At 43.7% G+C, this 26,865-nt stretch overlaps 1 protein-coding gene across 4 annotated transcripts in view; it reads right to left on the bottom strand.

Moving 5' to 3' along the window:
• Positions 1 to 970: 970 nt before the first annotated feature.
• The window catches only part of LOC146714289 (actin-binding protein WASF3), a 65,504-nt gene continuing 39,609 nt past the window's right edge, over positions 971 to 26,865 (bottom strand). For 3 of the 4 annotated variants that reach the window (XM_085450757.1, XM_085450755.1, XM_085450756.1), the window contains exons 3-11: positions 20,122 to 20,256; positions 15,289 to 15,442; positions 15,083 to 15,200; positions 10,130 to 10,198; positions 9,550 to 9,594; positions 8,076 to 8,209; positions 7,270 to 7,572; positions 6,753 to 7,165; positions 971 to 6,428 (exon numbers count right to left, since the gene is read on the bottom strand). In XM_085450757.1, coding sequence (XP_085306883.1) covers positions 6,271 to 6,428; positions 6,753 to 7,165; positions 7,270 to 7,572; positions 8,076 to 8,209; positions 9,550 to 9,594; positions 10,130 to 10,198; positions 15,083 to 15,200; positions 15,289 to 15,442; positions 20,122 to 20,256 — 1,529 coding nt within the window. In that variant the 3' untranslated portion in view covers positions 971 to 6,270. The remainder of the gene's footprint in view (positions 6,429 to 6,752; positions 7,166 to 7,269; positions 7,573 to 8,075; positions 8,210 to 9,549; positions 9,595 to 10,129; positions 10,199 to 15,082; positions 15,201 to 15,288; positions 15,443 to 20,121; positions 20,257 to 26,865) is intronic. The other variant, XM_085450758.1, reaches the window with a different exon arrangement.

Raw genomic sequence — 26,865 nt, 5'->3', positions numbered from 1 at the left:
CCCAGAACGGCACGGCGCTGGGACCAAACGCGTCACCAGCAGTAGGCGTGTCACAGCGCTGAGAACATAAAGTGATGATGGCTGGATTTACGTCATTGCTGTGAAATGACAGATACTGCTTAGTAACACTTATCAGATTTGATTCTCTGTGAGAGAGGGGCTGGTAAGGTTTGCTTCTTTGTAACAAAATTTAAATGCACATAATTTGACCTGATGTTAAGGAGAAATGAATGCCAGAAAACATCAAATCATGTGCGTCACAGGATGTCTAACAACTATCAATGTATAAAAATCTCTCTATTATATCCTCCTGTTATAGAAGACTGAACGTGCCCAAATACAACTATTAATCTTATTTTAAATTGATTAAAGTTAACTGATAATGATAATTTGAAAATAAGCAAATACCTAATCAGCCAATCTTATGGCGGCAACTCAGTACATTTAGGCATGTAGGCATGGTCATGGACAACCTGCTAAAATCTAACCTCAAAATGGGGAAGAAATGTAATTCTAGTGATTCGATCCCAACTGATATGCTGGGATTTTTCCACACAACCAACCATCAAAAGAGAAAATATCCAGTGGGTGGCAGTTTACCGCGTGAAAATGCATTGTTGGTACCAAGAGGTAACGGTAACTCAAATAACCACTTGTTACAAACAAGGTATGCAGAAGATCATCTCTGAGTCTGTAGCAGAAAAAGACCACACCGACCACACAACTCAAGAGTCTCGATTTCTGCTGTGACATTCAGATGGCAGGCTCCATCCTGTCTCATACGAACAGTGATGTAATGCTGATGTTTTCTTAGCACGTTTTGCGGTGAGTGTTTTCACATGTGGCTGAGGGAAAAAAACAAAGGTGGGCTACAAATGATGATCCATTAGTGTGTCTACGTTAACCACAAGGGACACAAAAAAACAGGTCTGTGACTAATGCATAAAACCTAAAACAAAAGTACAGCATACACAGTTTTGTTCACCATTTATTAGCTATAGTTACATGCATACTTGCTTACAGTTGATTTTAGTGTGCAGTACACAGTTTCATTTAGTTTCATTGTCTAGGTTATATTACCCCAATTTTACTTTACAGGCTGCCTTACCAAAAGAAGTCTTTACAACATAGTTCGTTTTTCACATTTTCAACACATAACAAAGTTTTCTTAGAAGCCAGTAGCCATAGATACACAAGGTACGCTTGATATGCGAGGTCTCTGCTTTTGTTGCCAGGACCGGAAAAGCTGTCAGCACATCAAACAATACGGGAAGTAGCAAAATCGTCAAAGTCACAGCTTTACATTCTTAGAAGCTGCAGGGTCACCAGCTACTCCGGGCGAATTTCATGACTGAGTATATCTATGGCTCCAGCACAACAACACGACCATAGAATAAACAATCAGAACAATCAGAGCAATCAGACCACTTTTCTCTAGGTTTTTGCATCCTCCGTTACGATACAACCTTCTTCCTTTTTTTTTTTTCTTTAAATTCTAGGTAAATATTGGCCAGGTCTGTTGCAAATCCACTCTCTATCTCTTCATATGTGCTTTTTTTTGCTTCAGTAATAATGTCTATAAACGCAGGCCTTGGCACAAATCCTTAAATCTTATTCTAAACATTCAGGGAGAAAACCAAGAACCTGTCCACTCATTGTCCGCCCTTTAGTCCAGTTGTGAATCTCCAGCAGAGTGCAGTTGTTGAGTTAATTGAGTTTATATACAAGAACAAAAAAATTAAAGCTACTTTTGAGCCCTGTCCCTTTTTCAGAATCATGTCGTTATTGGGAATAAACCTGCACAGGTAAAGGTGAAAGTACTGAGCAGTCTGAACAGTCTCAGATACAGACTTAGATTATTACAGCAGGAGATATGGAGGTCGAGATTAGGCCGAATGCTGCTGAACACTTTACATGTGCAAGAGTAATTAGACATTGAAGTTAGTGATTGTACAATTAAACAGCTGTAATGTACAATTTAGACAAATGTGGAGTCCCACCAAGCACCACATGTCCACTGATGTCCCCCCCTTTTTTCTGAGCTAAATATGGCCGGCTAGTCAAAACTGTCATATTTTCAGGCTACTACAATATTGTGCAAAAGTCCTGATCCATCCCTCATCTTTTTGCATTTTGGAAGTAGGTGCAGTACCTTAGTTTCATGCAAACATACATGTAAATACAGCATATAAGGAAAAAACTGAGTTTGTATAATTCTAAGAGACTTAAAAGTCAATATTTGGTGTGACAACCTTTATTCTTCAGCACAGCCTGAACTCTTAGACAATATTTCTTGTAATTTCTTTAAGTAGGAGTCGTTCTCCAGGCTTCTTTAGGGACATTCAAAGCTCTCTTTGGATGTTGGCTGTCTTTAGATGATCCCACACAAATTCAACAATATTGAGATCTGAGCTCTGAGAAGGCCAATTCATGACTGATAGCGTTTCATTGAGTGTGTTTTTCTATCCAGTTATGATTTTACTGCATTGGCAGTGTGTTTGGGGTCATTGTCATGTTAAAAATTAAGTTGCTGCCAATTGAATGATTTACCAATGGTACTTTTCTGTGTTCACAATTCACATTAATTTTGACACGATCTCCAAAACCACTGGCTGAGATGCAGCTCCAAACCGTAACACAGCCTCCACCGTGTTTTACAGATGTCTGCAGACTCTGACCTTATTACATCACTCCATCAGACCTGTTGTCACTGATTTTCAGTCCAGTTCTTGTGTAATCTGACATACCTCAGCCTTCCTGACAGCCACCCTTCCACTTCCACTGATTTCTAATGAGGCTTCAGTGAACAGTAGACGGATCATCTGAAGGTTCAGATGCATCTCTCAGGTCTGTTTCAGGTCTTTGTTGGATTTTTTTCCTATTTCTGACTTTTAGACAAAAATACTATTTATCTGTCAATTTTTCTTAGATTCAGCAAGAAAAATTAAAACCATTAAAACTTTGCAACAGGTTGCTAGTTACAAAGTAACTAAAGATACAATTTAAAATTATCTGTAAAGTTATCCTTGAATGAGTCATAGGTCAGTGTTAAGTCTCTGCTCAGGTACAAGGACTGAACTGAAAATGAGTGAAAAAGCAGCCAATGTCAAAGAAAATTCTGAAAGACCTTCACAAAGTCTGGAGAACGGTTACTCAAAATTTACAAGAAAGCCACGCTGCCTGGAAGCAAATATTAAAAAAAAATGAGGTGACTCAAGACTTTTGCACCATACAGCTTAATTCTAACCATGAATCCACGATTATGCACCTTGATTCATGAATCACTTTCCTTCTTAACAGCCTGAAAAAACTATTTTCACCTTTAACTTTTCAAATCTAAAAGTTGTAGAGCAAACCTTTTAATGTAATCTTCCACATGTACACTTGTACTTTTTTTGGTTAGGTGGGACCGTTGAATATCAGAAACTGTTCAGAGCGCACGTTTTCCTCACAAATTAAAAACCGACTGAAACGCTGTTGGGTTAATATCTCTGCCGCAGTGCTAGCACACGGAGGAGTAGAACTCCACTTCCCACAATGCTTTGCAATTAAAGGTTGCAGCATTAACAACAACAAAGAAATCGATTAACTGAAAAGAAAACTAAAACCAATATTAGAATTTGTCTTTGCAGGATAATGTTTAAAGGTCAATCTGGTAACAATAATAACAAAAGATCACCCTTTACGTGGCTTCTGTGATATACCTGTTTTATCTGGTACCTTCATCCTGGCCTGGACAGTTAGAAAAGCCTAAAATAAATCAAAGTGAACAACTCACTGCAGCACGTTTGAAAAAAGAAAAAGCACATTATAAAAACACTACAGTCCAACCAGCTCATACCGAGGATTAGCCAAACCTATACCGAAAACAGAGAAGAGAGAATATACTGTAGATTACTGCCGCGAGCCTCTTACATTTATGTATTTATAGTCCAGGGGCTGCGTTCACAAAGCCTCCACAGACAGCAGTGCTGACCCAGGGTCGAGTGAAGGAGTGGACATGACCTTTGACCCTTGGGCTTTGTGAGAGCTGCTCCAGCTGTGGTTTAAGTGTGGAAGCGTTTATAATAAGACCAAGAGCACAGCACACAGTCACTGGCTGAAATGTCAGGCTTCACTTTATGAACGAATACAAAAAATACCAAAAACTAATTTCATGATAGTCACTGTTCAGACTGGGCAGATGGGGCTCAATTATTCAATGAGAGGGAAACTCGAACGAGGCTGCTGGCGCTTGTTTTCCCACACCAGCTTCATCCTGGGTGGGTGGAGTCTTTTATCACAGTTTCATCACACTATTCTAACGTTAGAAGGTATGTTTTTAGGAAATGCACTGACCCAACCCCTTTTTTTGTTTTTGAGAGTTTGGCTGTCCAATCACTTTTGTACCCAAAACGTACCTGGAGAGCCAGCTTCCACATTTCTCTGTGTAGTTTCTGCCTGTAAGCTAACGCCAGCGTACTGCGAGCTCATAAACACACCTGTGACATAAAATATTACTCTGAGCATTTCGAATGCTGCTGATCGTGTGTTTGTTTGATATTATGAATAGGACCTCTTTAAAAGAGCTGTATAATCATGTCGAGGAACATTTTCCAGTGGGCTCAAATATGTTAATGCATATTATCTGGCTTTGAGAATAAGATTATCTGCTCATCGGTGGCCCAACAACACTGGAACTGGTTTGTTTACATGTCCCAACTGTAGAAATATCCCACCAGCATAATCTGTATATAAAAGATGGCCCCAGCTAATGGTCTGAAAAGTGAAGCCAACATGAAAGCTGGAGTCTTTCTTCAACCAGCAGGGGGAGACCTCGTGTTGTACATTAATCGATGGGAAACCCCCTAATCTTTCTTCTTCTGTGACTTTACGTGTCGATGTTGCACGTTCTCCCTGTATCATTGTAACAGTCAGGAAGGCCTCACTAACTAACGGTAGGCCCAAAACTCAGAGTGTACAGCATGTACGTCCAACAGCTAACTAGCACTTGTTTATGGCTGTGTAGCTTTGAAATGCTTTCTTAAAAATGTAATTTCATACATCCTTTGTAACTTAATCCAACCCCATTAGTTTTTCCTTAGTACGCTAGTGGCTCAGTCACACTGGAGTAAAAACCTCAGAAGAAAAAAAAGGTGGTTACCTGGTAATTGCATTGGATTTTTTTTGCAATCACCAACAGACTTCAAGTAGATACAGCAACTAACTGGTCGTCCAGAGCTTCAAAATGCTGCACCGCCAACCTTCTGGGCTTTCACCTCGACTGCACAGGTTGCCTGGTGGGAGGCAATCGGTCTCCAAACAAATGCAGACTGACTCGAACACTTGACTCTCAGACTGACTGGCAAAGGTTTGCAAATCACTGTCCTCTAATTTCTAAACACCAGAGAGCACAACTCGTCTATAACGCGTCTCTTTGCAATAGGAGACTCAGCTCAGCTGGTTGCATACTAGTTATATTCCAATATAAAAGCAGGGTTGTTGAGTGCATGTGTCAATGTGACTGAATCATAAACTAACGGTGCTCTCCAGACAAGCGTCTCCAGCTGTACGTCCCTCCGCAGAGCACTTTTATCTCCCGTTAGCTACAGCTACATTAGCCACATCCTGTTAGCATGCATGACAGCTCACTACACAGAGATAATGCTGCTCCTGCTGTCTCATGCTGGTTCAGATGAGCCAAACTCTCAAAAGGTCAGTGTCTCCAAAGGAAGGTGTGCGTGTTTCATAAACAGGCATGACCCAGAAAGCTAGCGAGTTATCTGCTAATAAGCTATTTTTCTTTATTTTCCCTGATTATCCTTACTCGTTTCCATAAATCCTTTCTCAACATTTGGTAGAGGAGTTAAGATTGCACTATAATTAGTTTGTCTTGTGCTATATACCTTGTGTTTTGTAAACACGTCGCCCCCATACTCACTAGGGGCCCACCTGCACACAGAGCCTGTAATATTGCTAATAGAGCGTGTAGGGGAGGGGGAGCTGCTGAGTACTGAGTGTTGTTAAAGGTTAAAAATAAGCAGATGTGGGGCTGAAACAGTGTGTGTGGTTACTGTGCCATACGCCCTGGGTGGCTGGACACAAAAACCTCTCTGGTTTAAGTTCACAAACAGGTGTGTGAGAAATGTATGACTGATATTCTTTTTTAATCAGACTTTTTTAGTTGATGATGAACATTAAAACTAACCAAACCCCTTAAGTTTCAACTTAGCGTCACATTTCTCCCCCTTTAACTCTCCCCGCTTCATCTCTCTATTGTTTTTTCTTCTTTTAGTCGGACCATTCGTTCTCGTCGAGCTCGGAGTCGTCGTCGGACTCGCTGTACTCCACTGCGATACGACGCGACAGGATCGTGGCCACGTCGTTACCAACGGGCTCCCTCTTTGCCTCCTGCTCCCTCTGCTCCTGCACCTTCCTCAGCTGGATACCTGGAGGGGGCAGAGGAAGGGCGGAGTTAACAAAAAAAAGATAATTTCTATTAAGAAATTTAAGTAAATTCTTGGGGGTTTTTTTATAGTGTAAAATCTTTAAAACATTTAAAATTTCTTTATGTGTTTGTTCCACCAAAATCAAACTATTTTGGATGCAAAGGCATTTTTCAGTTATTCAAACTCATCCATCCTGGTAGTTTTTATGAAATAAATTTGTTTGTAAGCAACCAAAATGAAACGTAGCTGTGTTAACTTCCCTGCTCTATGTGGGGGCTAATAATAAAGACCCTGTGCGTCCCTTCCTCATACAGACGCACTCACCTCTACGTATGGCCGCCAACAGGTCGGAGCGGGCGTCGCTCATGGGGATCATCCCCAGCATGGTGGACTTCCTCGTCGAGGGTGCCGCGTCCACAGCTGACTGACCGATAGCGGCGTGCGGGGGTGACGGGTGGGCCTGGTGGCCCAAGGGGGCTCCCGGAGGAGGAGGAGGAGGGGCGGCCGGGGGTGCGCCTGAAGGCGGGTGGGAGGGGGAGGGCACGTAGTTGGCTGGGGGAGGAGGAGGAGAGGGTGAGTAGGGACGGGAGAGGGCGGAAGAGGTCGGGGGGACAGCGGAGGTGGCGGAGGGCGGGGCGTTGGTGGAGTCGAAGGCGGTCTGGGCAGAAGGGATGGTTAGTGGGGGTGGGGGAGGGGCCGGCGGGATGTAGTACTCGGGGATGGTGGAGGGCTGCCCTCTGGTGATGGAAAGAAGTAAATTAAAGATTTTTAATGAGTAGAAACAAACTAAACGCAAACAAAGCCGTAAAACAGATCAAGCAATAACACGCAGAAAACAAACCCGTGTGCGGCGCGGTAGTCCTTAACCGACTGCTGCCTCGGCCCGTTGACTGTCGGATCTCCTCCGGCCTGGACGCCGTGTCCCGAGGGGGTTCGGCCCAGGGATGCCACGTGCCGACCTGTTGCCGCAGCACCGCCCGCTCCCGGGGGCTGGTTGGCCGGCCTCAGGCCCCGATCCAGTGACTGCGTCTGGGCCGCGGCACTGAGGTGATCCCTGGTGTGGTGGTCGGCGGGGTGGGCAGTGCTGGAGGCCTGGGTGGAGGGGTGGTTGGGGCTGGCTGGGTAGGAGTCGGACGCCATTGATCTGTTGGAGAGTTGTAATTGAAAATTAGAGGGCAGGTAGGAAGGAGCAGTGAATCATGATAATAACAGAAAGGTTAGATTTTCTATTCCTTGTATTATTTCCTGCTCTGCCACAGCAGTGACTTCAGTCCCTAATGAAAGTCAACCTCATCGTTTCCTCCAACCTGCTGTGACGCAATCCAGGTGCTCTGCACTACATTTGCCAGAAGAGGGCAGCACAGAGCTGTAAACGACACAGTAAGCTGGCACTTCTTAAATCTCTGTATTAAGCAGGTATGTGCTTAAATTATGTGACACTTATAGTGGCTGTGTAACAACGCCAGCTTACTGTGTACTATTTATAGTATATGAATAGTATTTATAGGCTTTAAAGGATGAGAGAAACACTCATCCAATGCCCATCCTCAAACACTGACTGTACACATAAACTAGGACAGGAAACAGGACCTCAGAGACAAACCTCACTTGTAGCTAATGTATGTGTGTGTGCACACGTGTGTTTACCTGCTATCTGGGGACAGTGAGCCTTCAGAGGACATGCCGTGGTAAGGGGAGGGGGCGAGCCTGGCGTCTGGTCTGAACTCTTTGTCGTAGGCCAGGACGTTCCACTCCTGGCGTCGGTTACGAGCTTTACGCACCTTCAAGGTTAAACCGGGAGAAACAGACACGTTACACTGCAGTTACAGGTAAAATTATATATGTATATAATTATAGTAATGGAGTTTAGAAAGATTAAGCTGCTGTATTACATCTTTCTCCTGCAATCCTTTCACAGTCACTACCTTTAGAGCGGAGCATTAGAACAGCTGTACCTGTATTGCACCCTACTAATAGAAAATAGATTTTTACTGCCTCTACTCCAGTAGCAGCATTTACTAGAGATGCCTTTTAAAATGATTAGGAGCTCTCCACACTAACAATGTGGTCTCTGCTCTTTTTATTCCACTTTTATTAAGTATTTTACCAGCAAATTCACTTTTCTTTGGCTCTAAGCAGCTTTGTGATTTATTTTCTTCTTCATCAGTTCTTGATGTTACTGATGCAGTTAGGATGACTGTATAAGACCAGCTCAGATAATACATCTGCTAAAGTGCAGAATCAGTGTAAATGAAGGAGGAAGGTCAGATTACTCTTAGTAAGCCAGTAAATTTGAATTAAAGCGATTTTTCATGGGTGTCAACGATGGAAATCAAAGCTAAACTGAAAGAAACACAATATTCCCACAAACGTCGGGGAGCCCGGAGTCATTTGGGGTCTAAGGAGGAGGAGATATGTAAGAAAAGACTGATGTTTAAGGACAGTAACGTGCTTTGAAATGTGCAAGTGTTTACTCAGTTCCAAAAAAAGCACATAGAAAACCTGCCTCCAAACCAGCTGATTATTACAAACAGATTAAGCGTGACTGCTAACTTGACCCCTTTGATCTACAAACTGATAACACCGTGTATTCTGACAGCTTCCTATCAGAAGCAGTATTAACGTTTTTCAGCAGTTTGAGCTACAGTAACTCGTCTGTTGGATCGGACCACACGGGCCAGCCTTAGCTCCCCAATCATCAGTGAGCCTTGGACGTTCATGACCCTGTCACTGACCACTGCAGGCCAGGAACAACCCACAGCATCTGCGGTTTGGAGATGCTCTGATCCGGTTGTCTCGCCGTCACAACTTGGCCTTTGGTAAACTCACTCTAGTCCTTATGCTTGCCCATTTTTCCTGCTTCTTACTCATCAACTTTGAGGATAAACTGTTCATCTTCTCTCTAATATATCCCGCCCACTAAGAGCTGCAACGATGGAGAGATAATCAGTGTTGTTCACTTCACCTGTCAAAACTATGATCTGCTTTATACTCTGTTAAAAACTGTTCATTAAATGATTGTATAGAGGATTTAACCGCTTGCTTTACTCTTGTTTCAGAGGAACGTTGATAACTCTAATTAAATGACCATTAATAATAAACTTAGTAAGTGATTACTGACCTTCTTCACTTCTCTGCTCGGGTCTTCAACCTGCCTCTGCTGCTCCTACGAGTGACACACAGACACACAGAGGAGCAGAGGGAAACTCAGCTGTTGGCTATTTATTTATTTACTGTGTAAAGGGAAATATAAAAAAGCTCAACCCCATCACCAGCTCCTTCACCACGGGGTAAATTCACACTGACCCAGCCCCCAACACACACACACACACACAGTGTAAGCACCACCCAGTCACTATTCGACAACACCAAAAACACCGGTACAGATGACAGAGCCAAAACTTGTGGGAGCACAGGACAGCAACCAAACCAAACACGGAGGGTTAGCAAGGCGGTGAGGTGTTAAGCTGAGGTGACATTAAACACACACACAGACAAACAGGAGGGAGTGTGTGTGTGTGTGCTGGCATTTACTTAGTACTTTCATGTGTATCAGCGTGTCTCAATGGTGTTAGGACATGTCTGCTTTGATAGGTGAGTCTGTAATGTGTGCTAGTGGGATGTGTGGGGAGGAAGTGGAGGGAGGGGAAGTGGGGGGGCAGAACGGGGGCAGGTTAGGTTAGGGGTCGGGGTTGTCTTACAGAGATGGACAGGGGGCTCCTGGGTTGGGCCTGTCTGGAGTGGGGCCTGTCAGGGTGGGCCGGACAGCCCTATGGAAACATGGGAGAAAGACAAGCTGGTGCGTTAGACTGAGCAGAGGAGGCGGAGGAGGAGGGGGTGGGGGGTGTCTTCAAAGGCCAGGAAACTAAAGATAGAGAGAAACGAAGGAGGAGGAGCTGTGGGAGGAAAGGATAGAGGTGGAGGAGCCATCCTCCTGCAGCTCGCTCGGGCTCTCAGACCTGTTGAGTAACAGCTGAAGCTGCGTTGTTTCGGAGGTGGGAGGGGGGGGGGGGAAGGTTCTGCATGGTTTCCAGGTCGAAGGGAGGGAACAGAAAAATGTGAGCAGCATTAAATTCAACAGAAATATTGACCGAACTGCAGCAAACACATGCAGCAGCAGCTGTTGAGCGGTTACAATCACCAACAAAGGAAGAGAGCGCCAAAGGAAGTGTGAAGGGGAACACCACCGAAGCTCAGCTCTGAAATACTCGTAGCTCAGTTCCTATTAGTTTGAATGGATTAATAAACGAGAGCAATGGTGGTGTGCTGGAGCTCCTTTCAGTGCTCCAGGTTATTGGTGTTCACGTAGACCAGCGCACAGACCTGCAAACTGAATGCACTACTTTAAAACAGCAGGACACAGTTCAGTTAAATCCAGCAGGAAGTGAGCGTACAGTAGTGTGCTAAAGACTTGAGTCACCTCTGGTTTCTTTACATTTTTGTAGGAAAATGGCAAATATTCTTATTCTTCAGCACAGTCAGAACTCTCTTATGGAAGCGTTCTTGCAATTTCTTTAAGCAGTCTTCGGGAATAGTTCTGCGGGCTTCTTCAAGGACATTTAAAGCTCGTCTTTGGATGTTTCTGAATTTAGATGATCCCAAACTGCTTTAATAAAATTGATGTCCGGGCCCTGGGGAGGCCAATCCATAACTGATATTGTTCCACTGTGTGTTTTTCTATCCAATCAGATGTTTGCTGGATGGTATTGGACCTTATGGTACTTTTTTGCATTCATAATTCCATCGATTTTGACAAGATCTCCAAAAACACTGCAGCTCTAAACCACGACAGAGCCTCCAGGATTTGAATCAAAACTTTCAAATTCAGATTCATCACTCCATCAGATCTGTTGTCACTGATTTTGGGTCCAGTTCTTGTGTAATCTGGCATACCTCAGCCCACACACAGCCACCCTTCCACTGAGACCATTTCTGATGAGGCTTCAGTGAACAGTATATGAGTTGAAGGCCCAGATGTACAGTGGGGCAAAAAAGTATTTAGTCAGCCACCGATTGTGCAAGTTCCCCCACTTAAAATGATGACAGAGGTCAGTAATTTGCACCAGAGGTACACTTCAACTGTGAGAGACAGAATGTGAAAAAAAAAATCCATGAATTCACATGGTAGGATTTGTAAAGAATTTATCCGTAAATCAGGGTGGAAAATAAGTATTTGGTCACCTCAAACATGGAAAATCTCTGGCTCTCACAGACCTGTAACGTCTTCTGTAAGAAGCTTTTCTGTCCCCACTCGTTACCTGTATGAATGGCACCTGTTTGAACTCATCATCTGTATAAAAGACACCTGTCCACAGCCTCAAACAGTCAGACTCCAAACTCCGCCATGGCCAAGACCAAAGAGCTTTCGAAGGACACCAGGAAAAGTATTGTAGACCTGCACCAGACTGGGAAGAGTGAATCTACAATAGGCAAGCAGCTTGGTGTGAAAAAATCAACTGTGGGAGCAATCATCAGAAAATGGAAAACATACAAGACCACTGATAATCTCCCTCGATCTGGGGCTCCACGAAAGATCTCATCCCGTGGGGTCAAAATGATCATGAGAACGGTGAGCAAAGATCCCAGAACCACACGGGGGGACCTGGTGAATGACCTGCAGAGAGCTGGGACCAAAGTAACAAAGGTCACCATCAGTAACACACTACAACGGCAGGGAATCAAATCCCGCAGTGCCAGACGTGTTCCGCTGCTGAAGCCAGTGCATGTCCAGGCCTGTCTGAAGTTTGCCAGAGAGCACATGGATGATACAGCAGAGGATTGGGAGAATGTCATGTGGTCAGATGAAACCAAAGTAGAACTTTTTGGTATAAACTCAACTCGTCGTGTTTGGAGGAAGAAGAATACTGAGTTGCATCCCAAGAACACCATACCTACTGTGAAGCATGGGGGTGGAAACATCATGCTATGGGGCTGTTTTTCTGCCAAGGGGACAGGACGACTGATCCGTGTTAAGGACAGAATGAATGGGGCCATGTATCGTGAGATTTTGAGCCAAAACCTCCTTCCATCAGTGAGAACTTTGAAGATGAAACGAGGCTGGGTCTTCCAACATGACAATGATCCAAAACACACCGCCCGGGCAACAAAGGAGTGGCTCCGTAAGAAGCATTTGAAAGTCCTGGAGTGGCCTAGCCAGTCTCCAGACCTTAACCCCATAGAAAATCTGTGGCGGGAGTTGAAAGTCCGTGTTGCTCGGCGACAGCCCCAAAACATCACTGCTCTCGAGAGAAGATCTGCATGAAGGAATGGGCCAAAATACCAGCTACTGTGTGTGCAAACCTGGTAAAGACCTATAGTAAACGTTTGACCTCTGTTATTGCCAACAAAGGTTATGTTACAAAGTATTGAGTTGTATTTTTGTTATTGACCAAATACTTATTTGCCACCCTGATTTACGAATAAATTCTTTACAAATCCTACCATGTGGATTCATGGATTTTTTTTTCACATTTTGTCTCTCACAGTTGAAGTGTACCTCTGGTGCAAATTACTGACCTCTGTCATCATTTTAGGTGGGGGAACTTGCACAATCGGTGGCTGACTAAATACTTTTTTGCCCCACTGTATCTCTCAGGGCCGTGTCAGGTCTTCACTGGATTTTTTTCCCTGGCTCTAAAAGACATGACTTTCAAGCAGAAACGCCTACGGAGGAGGCTACAAATGTGGCCTCCTCCTGAGGCCACATTTGTAGACCGATTACGTCACAGCGACACGATGAAGACTGTCCAAATTCGTAGACTCCTCCGAATCCGGCCGACAAATACGTCCTCCTTTTCCCCAGATTTGAAGAATGGGCCGGGTGTGTCCTTCGTGGCCCACCATATCCCAGAATTCATAGCGCGGCCCAGCCAATTCCAGTTTCCAAACAATGGCGGCCGCTACTAAGTTTTTAATATTACTGTTATTAATCTTTCTGGGTCACAAAATAAACTTTTAACATATTTTAGGCAAGAAAGTAGCTGTGTAAACTTCAAATATCTGCTCGGTTTATCAAGACATCGCATATTTGCAAAAGCGCTCCGATGTTTTCGGAGACGTCCGTTACCCACCAGCTCGATAGCTAGCTGGGGGTTCAATGTCACTCGAGCCGGTGAGAACAGCGGACTCCCGGCTTCATCGCTTTCAGACCCCCGCCGTCTTTCACTACTCAGGTTAAACATGATATATAAGTCACTCAGATAACTTAAAAACGTTATTGTTTAGCTTTTTCAGTGTTTTACTTGTTGGGGAGTAAATCGTTTTGGTTGAGATTAAAGTTATTAGATTAAATTAAATAAAAGTTGATTAATCCCTCGGGTGGTTTTCACACAGCTGAATAAACATCAAACAGAAAACTGATTAAACAGAAGTGTGAGACGGTCGTGTCCTGTTATATTTTAGATAGCAAGGAGCAGAGAGCTGAGTTTACTGGACTCCACCGAGACAGCGGTGACGCAGATTTGAAGGCTGGACCGTCCCATTTCACAGCCTCGCACTTCCAGCCTTCTCGGTCTTCAAAGGACCCGGCCCACGTAGACCGCGAAGGCCGGGTCCTCCGAAGGACGTGGCCTAGGTTTTGGGACACAGCTTCAGATGCGGTTCATCTGCTATAGATATATATTTTTAGACTCGCCACTTCTTCTTCTTCTTTCCACTTGTCAAGTTTCCTCAAACTTTTTAAGGGACACACTGCACACAATATGAGAGGACGAGGTGAAACAGCTATTAGCCACGGTCTTGCTGATTAATGCTAAAACACTTTTTGAGTTAGGTGCCTTTTCTGTTCTTGAATGATTCATAGGTCAGGGTTCAGTGGTCTAGCACAGCGGTCCCCAACCCCTGGGCCTCGGACCGGTACCGGTCCGTGAGTCGTTTGGTACCGGGCCGCGAGAGTTGAGGCTCAGGTGTGAAATGTATGGTTTTCAGGGTTTTTATCGGTTTTCAGTGTTATTTTGTTATCGTTTGTACCGTTAACTTGGTTTTCCTGGGTCTTTTCACGTGTGTTATGAATAAATCTTATTTTTTTCGGTACCGGTAATAGTTTTATTTTGTTGTATTTATCCGCGACACCTTAAAGGCCGGTCCGTGAAAATATTGTCGGGCATAAACCGGTCCGTGGCGCAAAAAAGGTTGGAGACCGCTGGTCTAACAAACAAAATCCTCTAAAAATGGTCAGGTTCCACAACTGGACTGAAAATGAGTGAAAAAGCAGACAATGTCCAAAGAAGAACTCTGAAAGACCTTCAGAAAGCCTGGAGAACTATTACTCAAGAGCACTTAAAGGTCTGGCTGCTTGGAAGAAAAATATAAAGCAATGAGTGGTGTCTCAAGAGTTTTACACTGTATGTAACTACAGCCAAATACAACGTTCGTATAAGTTCTCCCTTGATCACGTTGTTGTCTCTGGATAACCGGCCTGCTCAGCTGCTGCTGCATCGATAGCCGATTAAACAACCAAGCAAAGCTAAATGGAGAGTACAGTCAGAGAGAAATGAAACTGAAATAACAGCATAGATGGCACCACCGGGCAGGAAAATAAAAATTCGCAAAATAAAGCAGAAGATGAATTTCTTTAACCGTTTCCAGACCACGGTGACGTACACCCAAACATACAGCGCACGCTCACAAACACTCGTTCGGCGCACACATCGTACCTTCTGCCGTCTCTTCTCTTTGCGCTTGTCCTCAGTGGCCTGCAGCATCTTTTCCTTCCACAGGTTGAAGAAGTAGGAGGGGTCGGTGTAAAACTTCAGGGCGTCCTTCTTGTCATCCCTGCGAGGAGGAGGAAGTGAAACTAAGAAAAAAAAAACAGCGGAGCTTGGTAAATTATCAATACTGGCAGAGAGGCTAAAAGACTGACCTATAGGGGGTGAGAATATTAAGTGGTGGAGGTTTGTCGCAGCGGTGGTACATCTCCACCACAGGGTTGGGCACAGAGGTCCTCGACACCACCTGCTGGTCCTGAATGGTACTGCTCTTAAAGGCCTTTCTCATGTTGATGTCCTGCAGAGAAACTGGAAACAGAGAAGGAGGACAGCATTAAATTATGATAAGCAAACAGAATGAAAAACAACAACACGGCGATTAAGCCGGCAGAGTCACAAACACTGGTGTTTGACATCATAATCCCCCAAAACAGCCGGTTTCAGCCACTAATTCCTTCATATGCATCACTCTCCTCTACCCTCGATTTTTTTTTTAACGCATGAATCAAAGCCAGGATTTGTGGCATTAAGAGAAAAAGAGCCTAATCTCTTGTTAGGGCTCTTAGAAAAAATTAGCACAAGTTTAGCAGATTTTTAATGCCAATTAATTCAAGCTTCAGTCTGATGGAGTGACCAAAGAAAACATCAACCTGGAAAATAAACTTTTTAAAATCTAGTTTAAGGACAATTACGGACAATCCGAGTGAAAAATAAAAACAGATAATCATCAGAAAATAATAATTTTCCTCTTTTTTTTTTAGCTTCCTACAGTGGAGTTAATCAATCTTGTGTCACTGCTCACAGATAAAATGCATCTAATCACTTCCCATTTATCATACCCACTACACCATTACATCACACGTCACATGCTCTGGGCTGAATGACAGCGTGCGTCTGCTGGAGTTCTTCATTAAATAAAGATGATCTGCTTTTTTATGAAGTCTAGACTCTATAAATATGCATGTTCAAGTCTGAGAAACTGGGGGTATTAAATATGATATGATAGCGAAATCCCCCTTTTTGTCAGTGTAAAGAAGTTTAACAACACATTTAAACCCTGAGATGTCTTAATACAAGATAAGACAAATTTCAACAACACGTCTCAGTTTTTCTACATGACAAATGTGTAAAATTACAGAAAGATTTTCTTTAATAGTAAAAAAACAGGAACTTTGCCCATGTCCTCATTTTAGGTTTGGGACTGGTGTCGGCTCCTGGGCTCATGTACTAATGAGAAGTGAAGAAGTGAAAGAACTGAAAAAAGGGGGAACTAGGGTGGGGCACGAAAATGAGAACAAACAGCTTGTAGAACTGGGGGGGTCATATATGGACAAGACCCGGAAGAGGCGTGTTTGGAGGCGTGGTCCCGCTCCTGAAATTCACATAATTTATCTTCAATTACTTAACTAAATGGCTGTGGGGGAGGTCTTTGTCAGCAGGAAAAGCCGTAGAATTTATAAAAAGAAAATTTCAAAGTCCGCAAATTTTTTCCAAAACACATCAGCAGGCTGCTGGGACAACTCTGGCCATTCACACCGAATTTGGACGAATTTCCTGTATTTGTTTGACTAATTTATAACCCTGATAAGTGGAAGAGAATGGATGGATGAAGAATCTGTATTTTGTTTCTCTTGCCTTAAAACATACGCAGGAAATAAGGGGTTAGCAACTAATCAAAGAAAATAATAATACTAATATTAATAATAATACTAGCCATCAGCCTCTTGGTAGATGCACATGTAGTATAAATGTGAAAATCCTAGCAGTTGACCTCTGATTGTGAGGTCAAGCTCGCCAGGATTTGAACTCGTCCCAGAATGTTAGCAAGTCGTCTCGTTCTTAAGTTACCGCAATCACAAACTTGGGTGTCCACCCGCCCACCAGCCCAGCAGGGTGCCGCCAAAACCCCGTCAGTATACAAACTGTTGCACTTCACTTTAACCTCATCGTTTCGACCTTTCCGTCGACAAATAAAACGGCACATGCTGCTCAAGCAGGAGCCATAACACACTCAGAGCAGCTATTGACCCTCAATGGTAACTTTACACACGCAGCTCTGACCTTGTTGAGATTTATGGGTTTATCGGTCGTTGAAAAGCGGCGTGGTAAATGTTTGCTACGATTCTGCAACCTATAGACGATCATTTTAGAAGTAAAACGGATAAACGGATCAAATACACGCACATCGTGTGCATATCGACTGATACAGAACATACAGCTTAAACGGTGTTTGAACTCGAACGCATACATACGCATGCACAAATAATAGGACAGCAGGGTCAGATTAGACTTGGAGCTTGTTGCATCAGCTTAACAAGCATCGCACACACACACACGCATGCAAACTGTGGCTGCACAACAACAGGAGGCTGGGCGGTGTGTTAAGTGTCAGAACGTGACACGTATGTGTGTCAATCCTGTGAGAGATTTATCACCGCTGCAGTGCTATCCAGGATCTAGCAGATGGCTAAACACACACACACACACACACACACACACACACACACACACACACACACACACACACACACACACACACACACACACACACAGAGACGATCAGGGCGTGATCAGTGTCCTATACGATCAGTTTAAACCACGTCAGTGTCACACACGCTCCTGTCATTAGCTCTGTGCACTGACGCAGCATGTCTGTGTTTGTATGGACACATTTTATTACTGAAAAATCTATGGTTAGCTTAAAAATCCGCCTGCAGACACCAAAGGGCGACTGGCCGTTTGATCTGTGTGTGTGTGCAGTCAGAGCACACTCCTGTCTGTTTGATCATTCCTCCCTAAGCTTCCTTCCCTACAGCCAAATGAATAATCCACAAAACTCGCAGCTAATGCAACTTTCATTCAGACACATCTTCAAAGAGACCTCGCTCTCTCTGCTCTTCTTCTCCTTCTCCTCTTTCTCCTCTCCGGCCCTTTTTAACACTCACCTCCCTCTCTGCACATACACATGCATAAACTGTGTTAAACACCATTAATAACCACATTCGTGTAATGCACACACTGATTAAGGAACTCTGCACTGACCTAACCTCTGAATTTAGAGTTATTTGGATTTATGTGAACAATTTATAATCACTTTACTGTCTGGAGGGACGTGCTGCTTCCTGTAGGCTCCTTCCCCCTTTTTTCTCTTTTCTTCCATCCTTCCTTATTTCCTACCTCCCTTCATTCCTTTTTGACCTTAGATCATCTTTCTTTGCTTTCTCTTTGCTTTCATTTCTTCCTCACTTCCTTCTCGCAATCCTTCTTTCCTTCCTCCTTCCATCTCTTCTCTCCTCCTTTCCTTTCTTCATGTACGGAAGAAAAAAGGGTGGTGCACAAAAGAAGCAATGAAGAAGAGGAAGCGAGGAATCAGAAAGGAGGTGGAAAAATGAGTAGTGGGACATGATGAGACAGAAAACAAATTTGAGTGAATGTGTGGAAAAGGAAACGAAGGAATTAAAAGACTGAGAAATGGTTTGTGTGGAGGAGGAAGAGGAGGAGGAAGAGGTAAAAAGAGACAGAAAGAGACGAGAGAGAGAGGGTGGAAAAGTGTGAGGAGGCGAGCAGGAGGAGGAGGAGGCGAGATAAGGGGAGGGAAGGATAAGACAGAAGACTGCTGAGCTTTTCCTTTTTATCCTCGTCTGTGCTGCTCTCTCTGACGCTGTCTGAGGCCGGCGTGCTGCAGAATGACTCGGCAGTATCAGCACAGACAGAGAGAGACGCACAGAGCTACAGACGAAAAATATATATCCAGACAAACGGGAGGAAGAGGAGAAAGAGGAAAAGGGAGGAGTAAGGTGGGGAAAGACTGAGGGGAGGAGGAAGAGAAACAAAGAAACAGGAAATTGGAACCAGAGGAGAGGAGAGGGCATTAGGGGAAGAACAGGAGTCTAGGATAGCGGGGAGACACAGTGGGGAAAGAAAACAAGGAAAACAGAAGAAAAGAAAGGGGGATGAGGGCTTCTCAGAGAGTGACGAGGAGGAGAGAACAGGAAAGGCAGGAAAAGGATAAAAGGAGAGAAAATTGAGCCAAATCAAAAGGAACAGAGAGGCCGACATGAGAGGATGGAGGAAGAAAAGATGAGACAAAAAAGGTTAGAGGCACAGGAGGATAAATAAACGTCTGAGAGAGATCAAAGATTTTAAAAAAAGAACATACACACAGAACTCCCCGTGTGTGTGTGTGTGTGTGTGTGTGTGTGTGTGTGTGTGTGTGTGTGTGTGTAGGCCTATCAATTACTGCATTAAGAGAATTGACCTTCAGAGACAGACTGAAGCTTAATGATGGAGATAAAGATCCTGACTCACACTGTGCAAACAGCAAACACACATATTAGTCATAACAGCAGCTCACATAAACACTTGTACACTCATAGAAATAGTCGGTGCTCTCTAACAACACAATTAATAATCCATAGTGCCGGGGACACACACACACACACACACACACACGCACACACACACACACACACAGGTTAAAAGCTTTGCAGAGATGCGTTTATCTCAGAGTGTTTACTCCAACACAAACATGAGGCGGACAGACACAAAGAAAGTGAAACAGCTTGTTGACACGCACCAAGCAGATGGCCTTCTACCTTTGCGAGGACTCACAGATGCCTCGGTTTATCCCGACCAACCCTGAGCCGAGGATTAACTCGAGCTCCAAAAGTCGAGTCCTAACGGCTACTCTGAGGTGAGACTCAGCCACACCTTCACTCACTCACAGGACCTCAAACGCACACTCAAACACCCACACAGGGCATAATATAAGAGCCTAGAGACCCCTCATCAATAAATCATCAGCACAGCCATTAAAATGCTGCACACACAAACACACACACACACCCACGCTAGTCCTAATAGCAGTTCACATAAACACGTGTACACTCATAGAAACAGTCAGTGCTCTCTAACAGCACAATTAATAATCTATAGTGCTGCAAACACACACACAAAGAGAATAAAAACACACATCCTCACACACACACCTTCCTCCACAGTGGAGTCGAGCTGGGTGACTTTCACAGCCAGCTGGTCCACCCTCTCCTGCAGGCTGCTCATCCTCAGGTAGAAGCTGTTGGCTTCGTTAAACAGTTCCCCGAAAATGTCCTCAGCATGACGACCTGCACAGAGAGAGAGAAACACACACACACAGAGTCAGATTCGCCACTTTAATATCTTTCATCCAGGGATATTTAACAGGCTACATTCACACTTCCATGTTGGCCAGCTGAACTCTGCCTCACACCGCAGGAATAAAACATGCAGCGAGAATTAAATCAGCTGGGAGAATCAGACTGTCTGGAAAAGCAGAGCAAGCTGACACAATTAAAGACGTTCAGAGTTACTTCAGGTTTCCGTCCAAAAAGGACAAAAGAAAGTGTGATAACAGAAGGTCTACATGTATACAGTGGTCCCTCGCTATAATGCGGTTCACATTTCGCGCCCTTGCTGTTTCGCAGATTTTTTGGGGGTGCAATTTTGCTTTTTTGTGTTCTGCATCCTGATTGGCTGTAGACCACTGTCAATCAATCTCGTGCTGTGTCTCCTGTACAGTACAGAATGTGTTCAGCTGCCAACTTTACATAAATCTTTGATCGCTAGCAGTGTGACTCTGAAGTGCTGCACTGTATATTTGAAAGTTTTCTCCCCAACAAACACAACAATGTTGACGCAACCACGGGTGCCTTATTTTTCTACAGAGGTGTGAACTTTGAGATTGTTTAAACAAGAGAGAAAAGTGTGAAAATGTTCATGCCTGTCTGAGAAAAGTGTATAAAGTGTGTACTAGAGATGGCACCATACCACTTTTTTATGTCCGATACCGATATCATAAATTTGGATATCTGCCGATACCGATATGAATCCAATATAGTGTTTTTTAATCAATAAAACTGTTTTTTAATATCTTAATGCATTTTGTATAAGTTCAAACTCAAGTAAAAAACAAACAAACACTAAAGCTATTCTGTTATACCTGTATGTAAAAAATAGCAAGAAAAAAAAATAGGGAACCACCCCTCACGCTCCACCTCATGATGCTTAATCGACATAATCAACTTTAATTTGATGCAGTGTGAAAAAAATGCACAGAAATAAATTATTTTTCTACAATAATTAAATAGATTCAACATCTTTCTTCAACAGAATTGCAGACTGCACAGATGGTACCTTCCCAAAGGAAAAAGTAGTATAGCTTACTAGGGTATATTAGACTTAATCCGGTCGTTAAGTCTGACGTCACTAGCCGTGTCTGGCCCTAAACTCCGCTGCAGGTCCATATATCAAACGATCACTATGGCATTACTGAGAGTTGAAAAACTGTCAAGTCTTTCATCTTTAATAAAATGATCAGCGTTCTGCTCTACCAGGTGTAACAATTGAGTTTAACATCCAGGCATCCATGAAAACGGAATTTATGACATTTAACGGAGTTAGAAGTTAGCAGGATGTTAGCTCGCTAGCTTCTATCTAAATACAATATAGCATGTCCTGACTGCGGGGTTTTGGAAACAAATTAAAACGTACAGCTCTTCTATCACTTCCAGCATAAATGAAGACAGAAAACTAAACAGCAGTGACGTTTGTAGGGTTACTGAAGTTGGGCTAGCTGGTATATAATGATGTGCTACGTGACCGCTAGCAACACAGCTATGTTAGCTTAATATAAACAAGCTAACCTTTTTTCCACTCGATAAAAGTTACCGTGAGTGTTCTCGGTGGTCAGAAACAAATGTAATCGCATGGCAGGATGCTGTAAAAGGACCAAACTTCAGCCAGGAGAACAACTGAGATAATCCATCCACAATACGAGGTTAGTCATTCATATACTGCTGCATGGGCTGGGCTGTAGTTACATCCTAAGGTTTTAAAAACTGAGCTTAAATAAATGATTAGCGGTAATAAAAGACGAGGGAGGTCAACAGTGATCACTGACTGTTTTAGGAGCTTTTTGAGATCAAATAGAAGAAAATACATAACATTAAACATGTTAACAACACAAAAGCCATATTAAACACAGACTACTTTAGACCCGGAAGTAGGATTCGTCGCGTCATCACTGAACAACCGGATAATTACTATATACAGTAATGGACTTCTGTACATTTTACATCAAATTAAAACTTTGGGTGTAAGAGTCAGATAATTATTTATTAAAAGCTAGACATTTGAAATGAGAATAAGAAAGAAAAGTGTGTCTTTGTGCCCCCTTTTCCCTGTTAATGCCCTATCGGCCCCCCTGGCTAAACTTTGCTAGATCCGCCCCTGCACAGTTACCAGCCGTCAGCTGCGTAGAAAAAGATCCTCGAGTAGAAAGTAATATTAAATAAATTCTAACAACAGCGTATCAAGCTTAAACGTGCTGCTGTTGTTCAGCCGCTGGTTTTCTCTTTCTGGTGCAAAGTGGGCCAAAAACAAAGAAGAGAGACGGACTCGCGACAGAAAAGCCGATCAGCTGATCATTGATCAGTTTCATGATTGAAGTAGCAGCAAGAAGAGGCAGTCGCCCCATATATCGTTTGTTAAGCTTAACACGGGAATGCTTAACAAACATTCAGAGATGAACTTACACACTTGCTTTACTTCTCTGGGATCACTTTCTCTGAGATGAAATGCCGGTTTGGTAGCGAGGCTCCAAATGCTCAACCAGACCGCTGACAGGTATCGCACGCCACAGCCGCTCTATCACGTGACTACACTGCTCCAACGTGCTACGGTTATAAGCCGAGTTATGCAATGTCGCAAGTTTTGTGAGGTGCTTTTTTGATATTTAATGGATCGATTACATTTTTTATTTCTCTCCGATATCCGATCCAGTAATTTAGGTCAGTATCGGACCGATACGTAATATCGGATCGGTCCATCTCTAGTGTGTAGTGAGGGGTTTCATAGCCTTAAAACATCTATAATGATTGTAAAAAAATTAAGTTGGCTATTTTGCAGATTTCACATATTATTTTTAGAATGTAACTCCAGCGATAAATGAGGGACCACTGTACATACAGTTTACAGTGTGCACGGACTCACCTGTGATCAGATATTCTCCACTTTGCTGTATTCTAACCGATTCATTTCTCTGCCTTACTGTAACACTGTAAGGTAGCTCTGTATGTATGAGTTGATTGGATTTCTACTTGGAGGAAGTGTTCAGAGAGCAGTGTGCTGTCCAAATGAGGCTCTATTATAGCATGCTAGCTGTAGCCAGCTGTCTGTCCTTTCCTGTGTAAAGATGAACTGCAAAAAATAAATAAATAATGAGATGATCCTAGTCTTCATTCAGTCCTGTTTGTTTGTTAAGCCACTTATCACTGGCCTATGAGTCATTCAAGTGCAAAAAGGCACCTAACTCAACACAACTCAACCAGTGTTGTGTCTACACATACCAGACAACTTAGCAAAAGGATCATTTTAAATTGTATCTCTGGGCACTTTGTTACTCGCAGCCTGTCCCAAAAACCTCATTTGTTCCCATTTCTTTAGCTGAATCTATGAAAAATGTGAAAGACAAGACAAGGTGGTTCCCAAAGAGCTTTATAGGTGAAAACTTGGCAAACCTCAGCTTGCTGTGCAGGGTGTTTTCATGGAAACTGGACAAAAGAAGGACATGGACAGTATCTGAATGTCATGTCCTTAAGATAGAGAAAAAAATCCAGCAGAAGCCTGACACGGGCCTGAGAGACACATCTGGACCTTCATCTGATCCATCTACTGTTCTCTGAAGCCTCGTCAGAATTGTCTAAGTTGAAGGGTGGCTGTGAAGAAGGCGTTCATGAAATGTACGAGAAGAGAAATTCAGAGATGGAGGTTGCTCCCCTCCCTCCTCCCGGCGTCTGCCTCAGCAGGACCAGCCGCCTCCTGCTGTGCACCTGTCGGACTGAATATTTAAACAGGGCCTCTCTGTCTGAGAGCGTTTGCACGTCTGTGACGACAGCGGCACAAATATTTAAATGCATTTACCGAGATGCAGAACTGCAGCCTTCCTCAATAACACTGTCACCTTCAAATTGAATCACATGCACACTCATTTCAGCGTCTCGCCACCTCGTTCGCTCTCTTCTCTCGTCCTGCGTCTCCATCTCTCGGCCCACGTCATCACAGATGGAGCAGAGGCAGAGCGCTCGCTCATTTGCAGTGAGCTGTCGCTGAATATAATCTATCCTCTAACTGTTAATCGAATTTAAATAGCCTTTCCCCCCTCACACTCAATTCATTTCCATTGAAGTATGCCTCGTCTGCTACAGAGCACATCAGCTATGAATGACTTCATTGCTTTCAAATGAAGAATGTGTTTAGCTGTTCAGGGTGAGAAATTCCAATAAAGAGAATACAGAGGACGCTAAACTGCGGGATACGATGCTTCAGAAGGAATTCTGAAAACATGCTCACCTGCACGTTATTAGACCTGATAAAAAATACAAAAATCACCTTGGATTCACCTTACTTTCACATCAATCCATCAATCACTATGGCAACTGTGCTCATCAGCAAACAACTGCTGACGCACAAACTAATCAGCATATGCACGCACGGCCTTATTCACACTCAACACATCTCAAGTGGTCTGCATTAAGGAGCATGGCTCTGAATTCATTTTAGGTGTGATTGCATGTAAATGCCTAGACATGCTGGGCTCTGATTGCTCACGAGTGTTAGAGACAGACATGTGACTGCGATGGAGGGTAAACAACATAGGTCCTCTTCACTACAGTCACGAAAAAAACTCGTGAACTTTTTGTTAAAGGTGGTTAAGAGGTCCTAAATCGTGGGGTGCACTTCATTTTTCACGGGCCTGTGAAAAACAATTTTTAAAATTATAATGTGTAACGTCTCACCACAAGATGTCAGTAAGTAAGTGAATAATCGTAGCTTTGGTGGCCTCTGTACAAACAACTGCGGTTGCCGTTCATCTGTAGTGAGTGTAGGCTTCCAGTTCACTGTTTAGCTCAGCTGTCGATATGTGCAAAACTTTGTGAAATGAGCTGATGAGTCAGTGTGGTGAGTTGCTGAGGATATACTGAACTTCTCTGTTGGTCAGAGCTTCTATTTTTGCTGCTGTTAGCCGCTGTTAGAATAGAATAGAATTCAACTTTATTGTCATTGCACATGCACAGGTACAGGGCAACGAAATGCAGTTTGCATCCATCCAGAAGTGCTTTAGTGATATAGATATATTACAATATATATTAGCAATAATATAGATATGTGAGTATATTACAGAAATGGGTCTATTATGGTATGTTATAATGTACACGGTATGAAGTATGTTGTGAATATTCTATAACTATAAGTATGTACAGGCTGTAGTGAGTACAAGCTATGTACAGGATATGAACAGGATATAAATATGAAAAACTATACAGAATATGAAATAAATAACTTTACAGAATCTGGGATATACAGCTATACAGAAATGGGAACTATGCAAGTTGTAAACAGTTGTAGGATTAAAGATTATCGAATGTACAGAATGATTATTTACACAGAGCTATACAGTAGTGCAGTTAAGATAAGTGAGGGTGTAGATAGTTTCTACAGAGGCTATATAAAGTGCTGGTGGTTGTGAGTGGTGGTTCAGTCCATGTTATTATTGTGTGTTTGAGGGTACAGTTGTCCATTGTGGGTGTGTGTATGTTCAGTCCATGAGTTTAACGTGGGTCAGATGTCAGGAGGCAGAGTTCAGGAGTCTGACAGCTGTGGGGAAGAAGCTGTTCCGGTACCTGGTGGTCTTAGTCCGGAGGCTCCTGTGGCGCCTCCCAGAGGGCAGGAGGGTGAAGAGTCCATGTAATGGGTGACTGGGGTCTTTGATGATTTTCCCAGCCCTTTTCAGACACCGCTTCCTGTAGATGTCTTTTATGGCAGGAAGTGGTGCTCCGGCGATGCGCTGGGCAGTTTTCACGACCCTCTGCAACGCCTTCCGGTCCGAGGCAGAGCAGTTCCCGTACCAGACTGTTATACAGTTGGTCAGGATGCTCTCGATGGTGCAGCGATAGAAGTTCACCAGGATGTCTGAGGACAGGTGGTTCTTCCTCAGAGTCCTCAAGAAGAAGAGGCGCTGGTGAGCCTTCTTGACCAGCTTGGAGCAGTTGGTCGTCCAGGTGAGATCCTCGGAGATGTGGACTCCCAGGAACTTGAAGCTGCTCACACGCTCCACAGCCGTCCCCTTAATGTGGATGGGTGGATGTGGGTCAGCATTCCTCCTGTAGTCCACGATGAGCTCCTTGGTCTTCTCGGTGTTAAGCAGCAGGTTGTTTCTGTCGCACCACTCAGCCAGACGATCCACCTCCTCCCTGTAGGCGGCCTCATCGTTGTCACTGATGAGGCCAATCACCGTGGTGTCATCTGCAAACTTAATGATGGTGTTGGAACCATCAGCAGGTCTGCAGTCGTGGGTGAAGAGGGAGTAGAGGAAAGGGCTCATCACACAGCCTTGTGGTACACCCGTGTTCATTGTGATGGTAGATGAGCAGCGGTTATCCAGCCGGACATGTTGGGGGCGGTTGGTCAGGAAGTCCAGTAACCATTTGCAGATGAGGGAACTGATACCCAGGTCTGTCAGTTTCCTGATGAGTTGTGAGGGGTGGATTGTATTGAATGCTGAACTGAAGTCTATAAACAGCATTCTGGCGTAGGTGTTGTTGTTGTCCAGGTGTGAGAGGACAGAGTGCATTGCGATGGAGACTGCATCCTCTGTGCTCCTGTTCCGGCGGTATGCGAATTGGTGGGGGTCCAGG

This window comes from Copadichromis virginalis, linkage group LG3, assembly GCF_057382275.1.
Source record: "Copadichromis virginalis isolate Kocher_CV1m ecotype Utaka linkage group LG3, C_Virginalis_male_GT1.1, whole genome shotgun sequence".
In the NCBI taxonomy this organism is placed as follows: domain Eukaryota; kingdom Metazoa; phylum Chordata; class Actinopteri; order Cichliformes; family Cichlidae; genus Copadichromis; species Copadichromis virginalis.
This window is presented reverse-complemented; position numbering and strand designations above follow the sequence as displayed.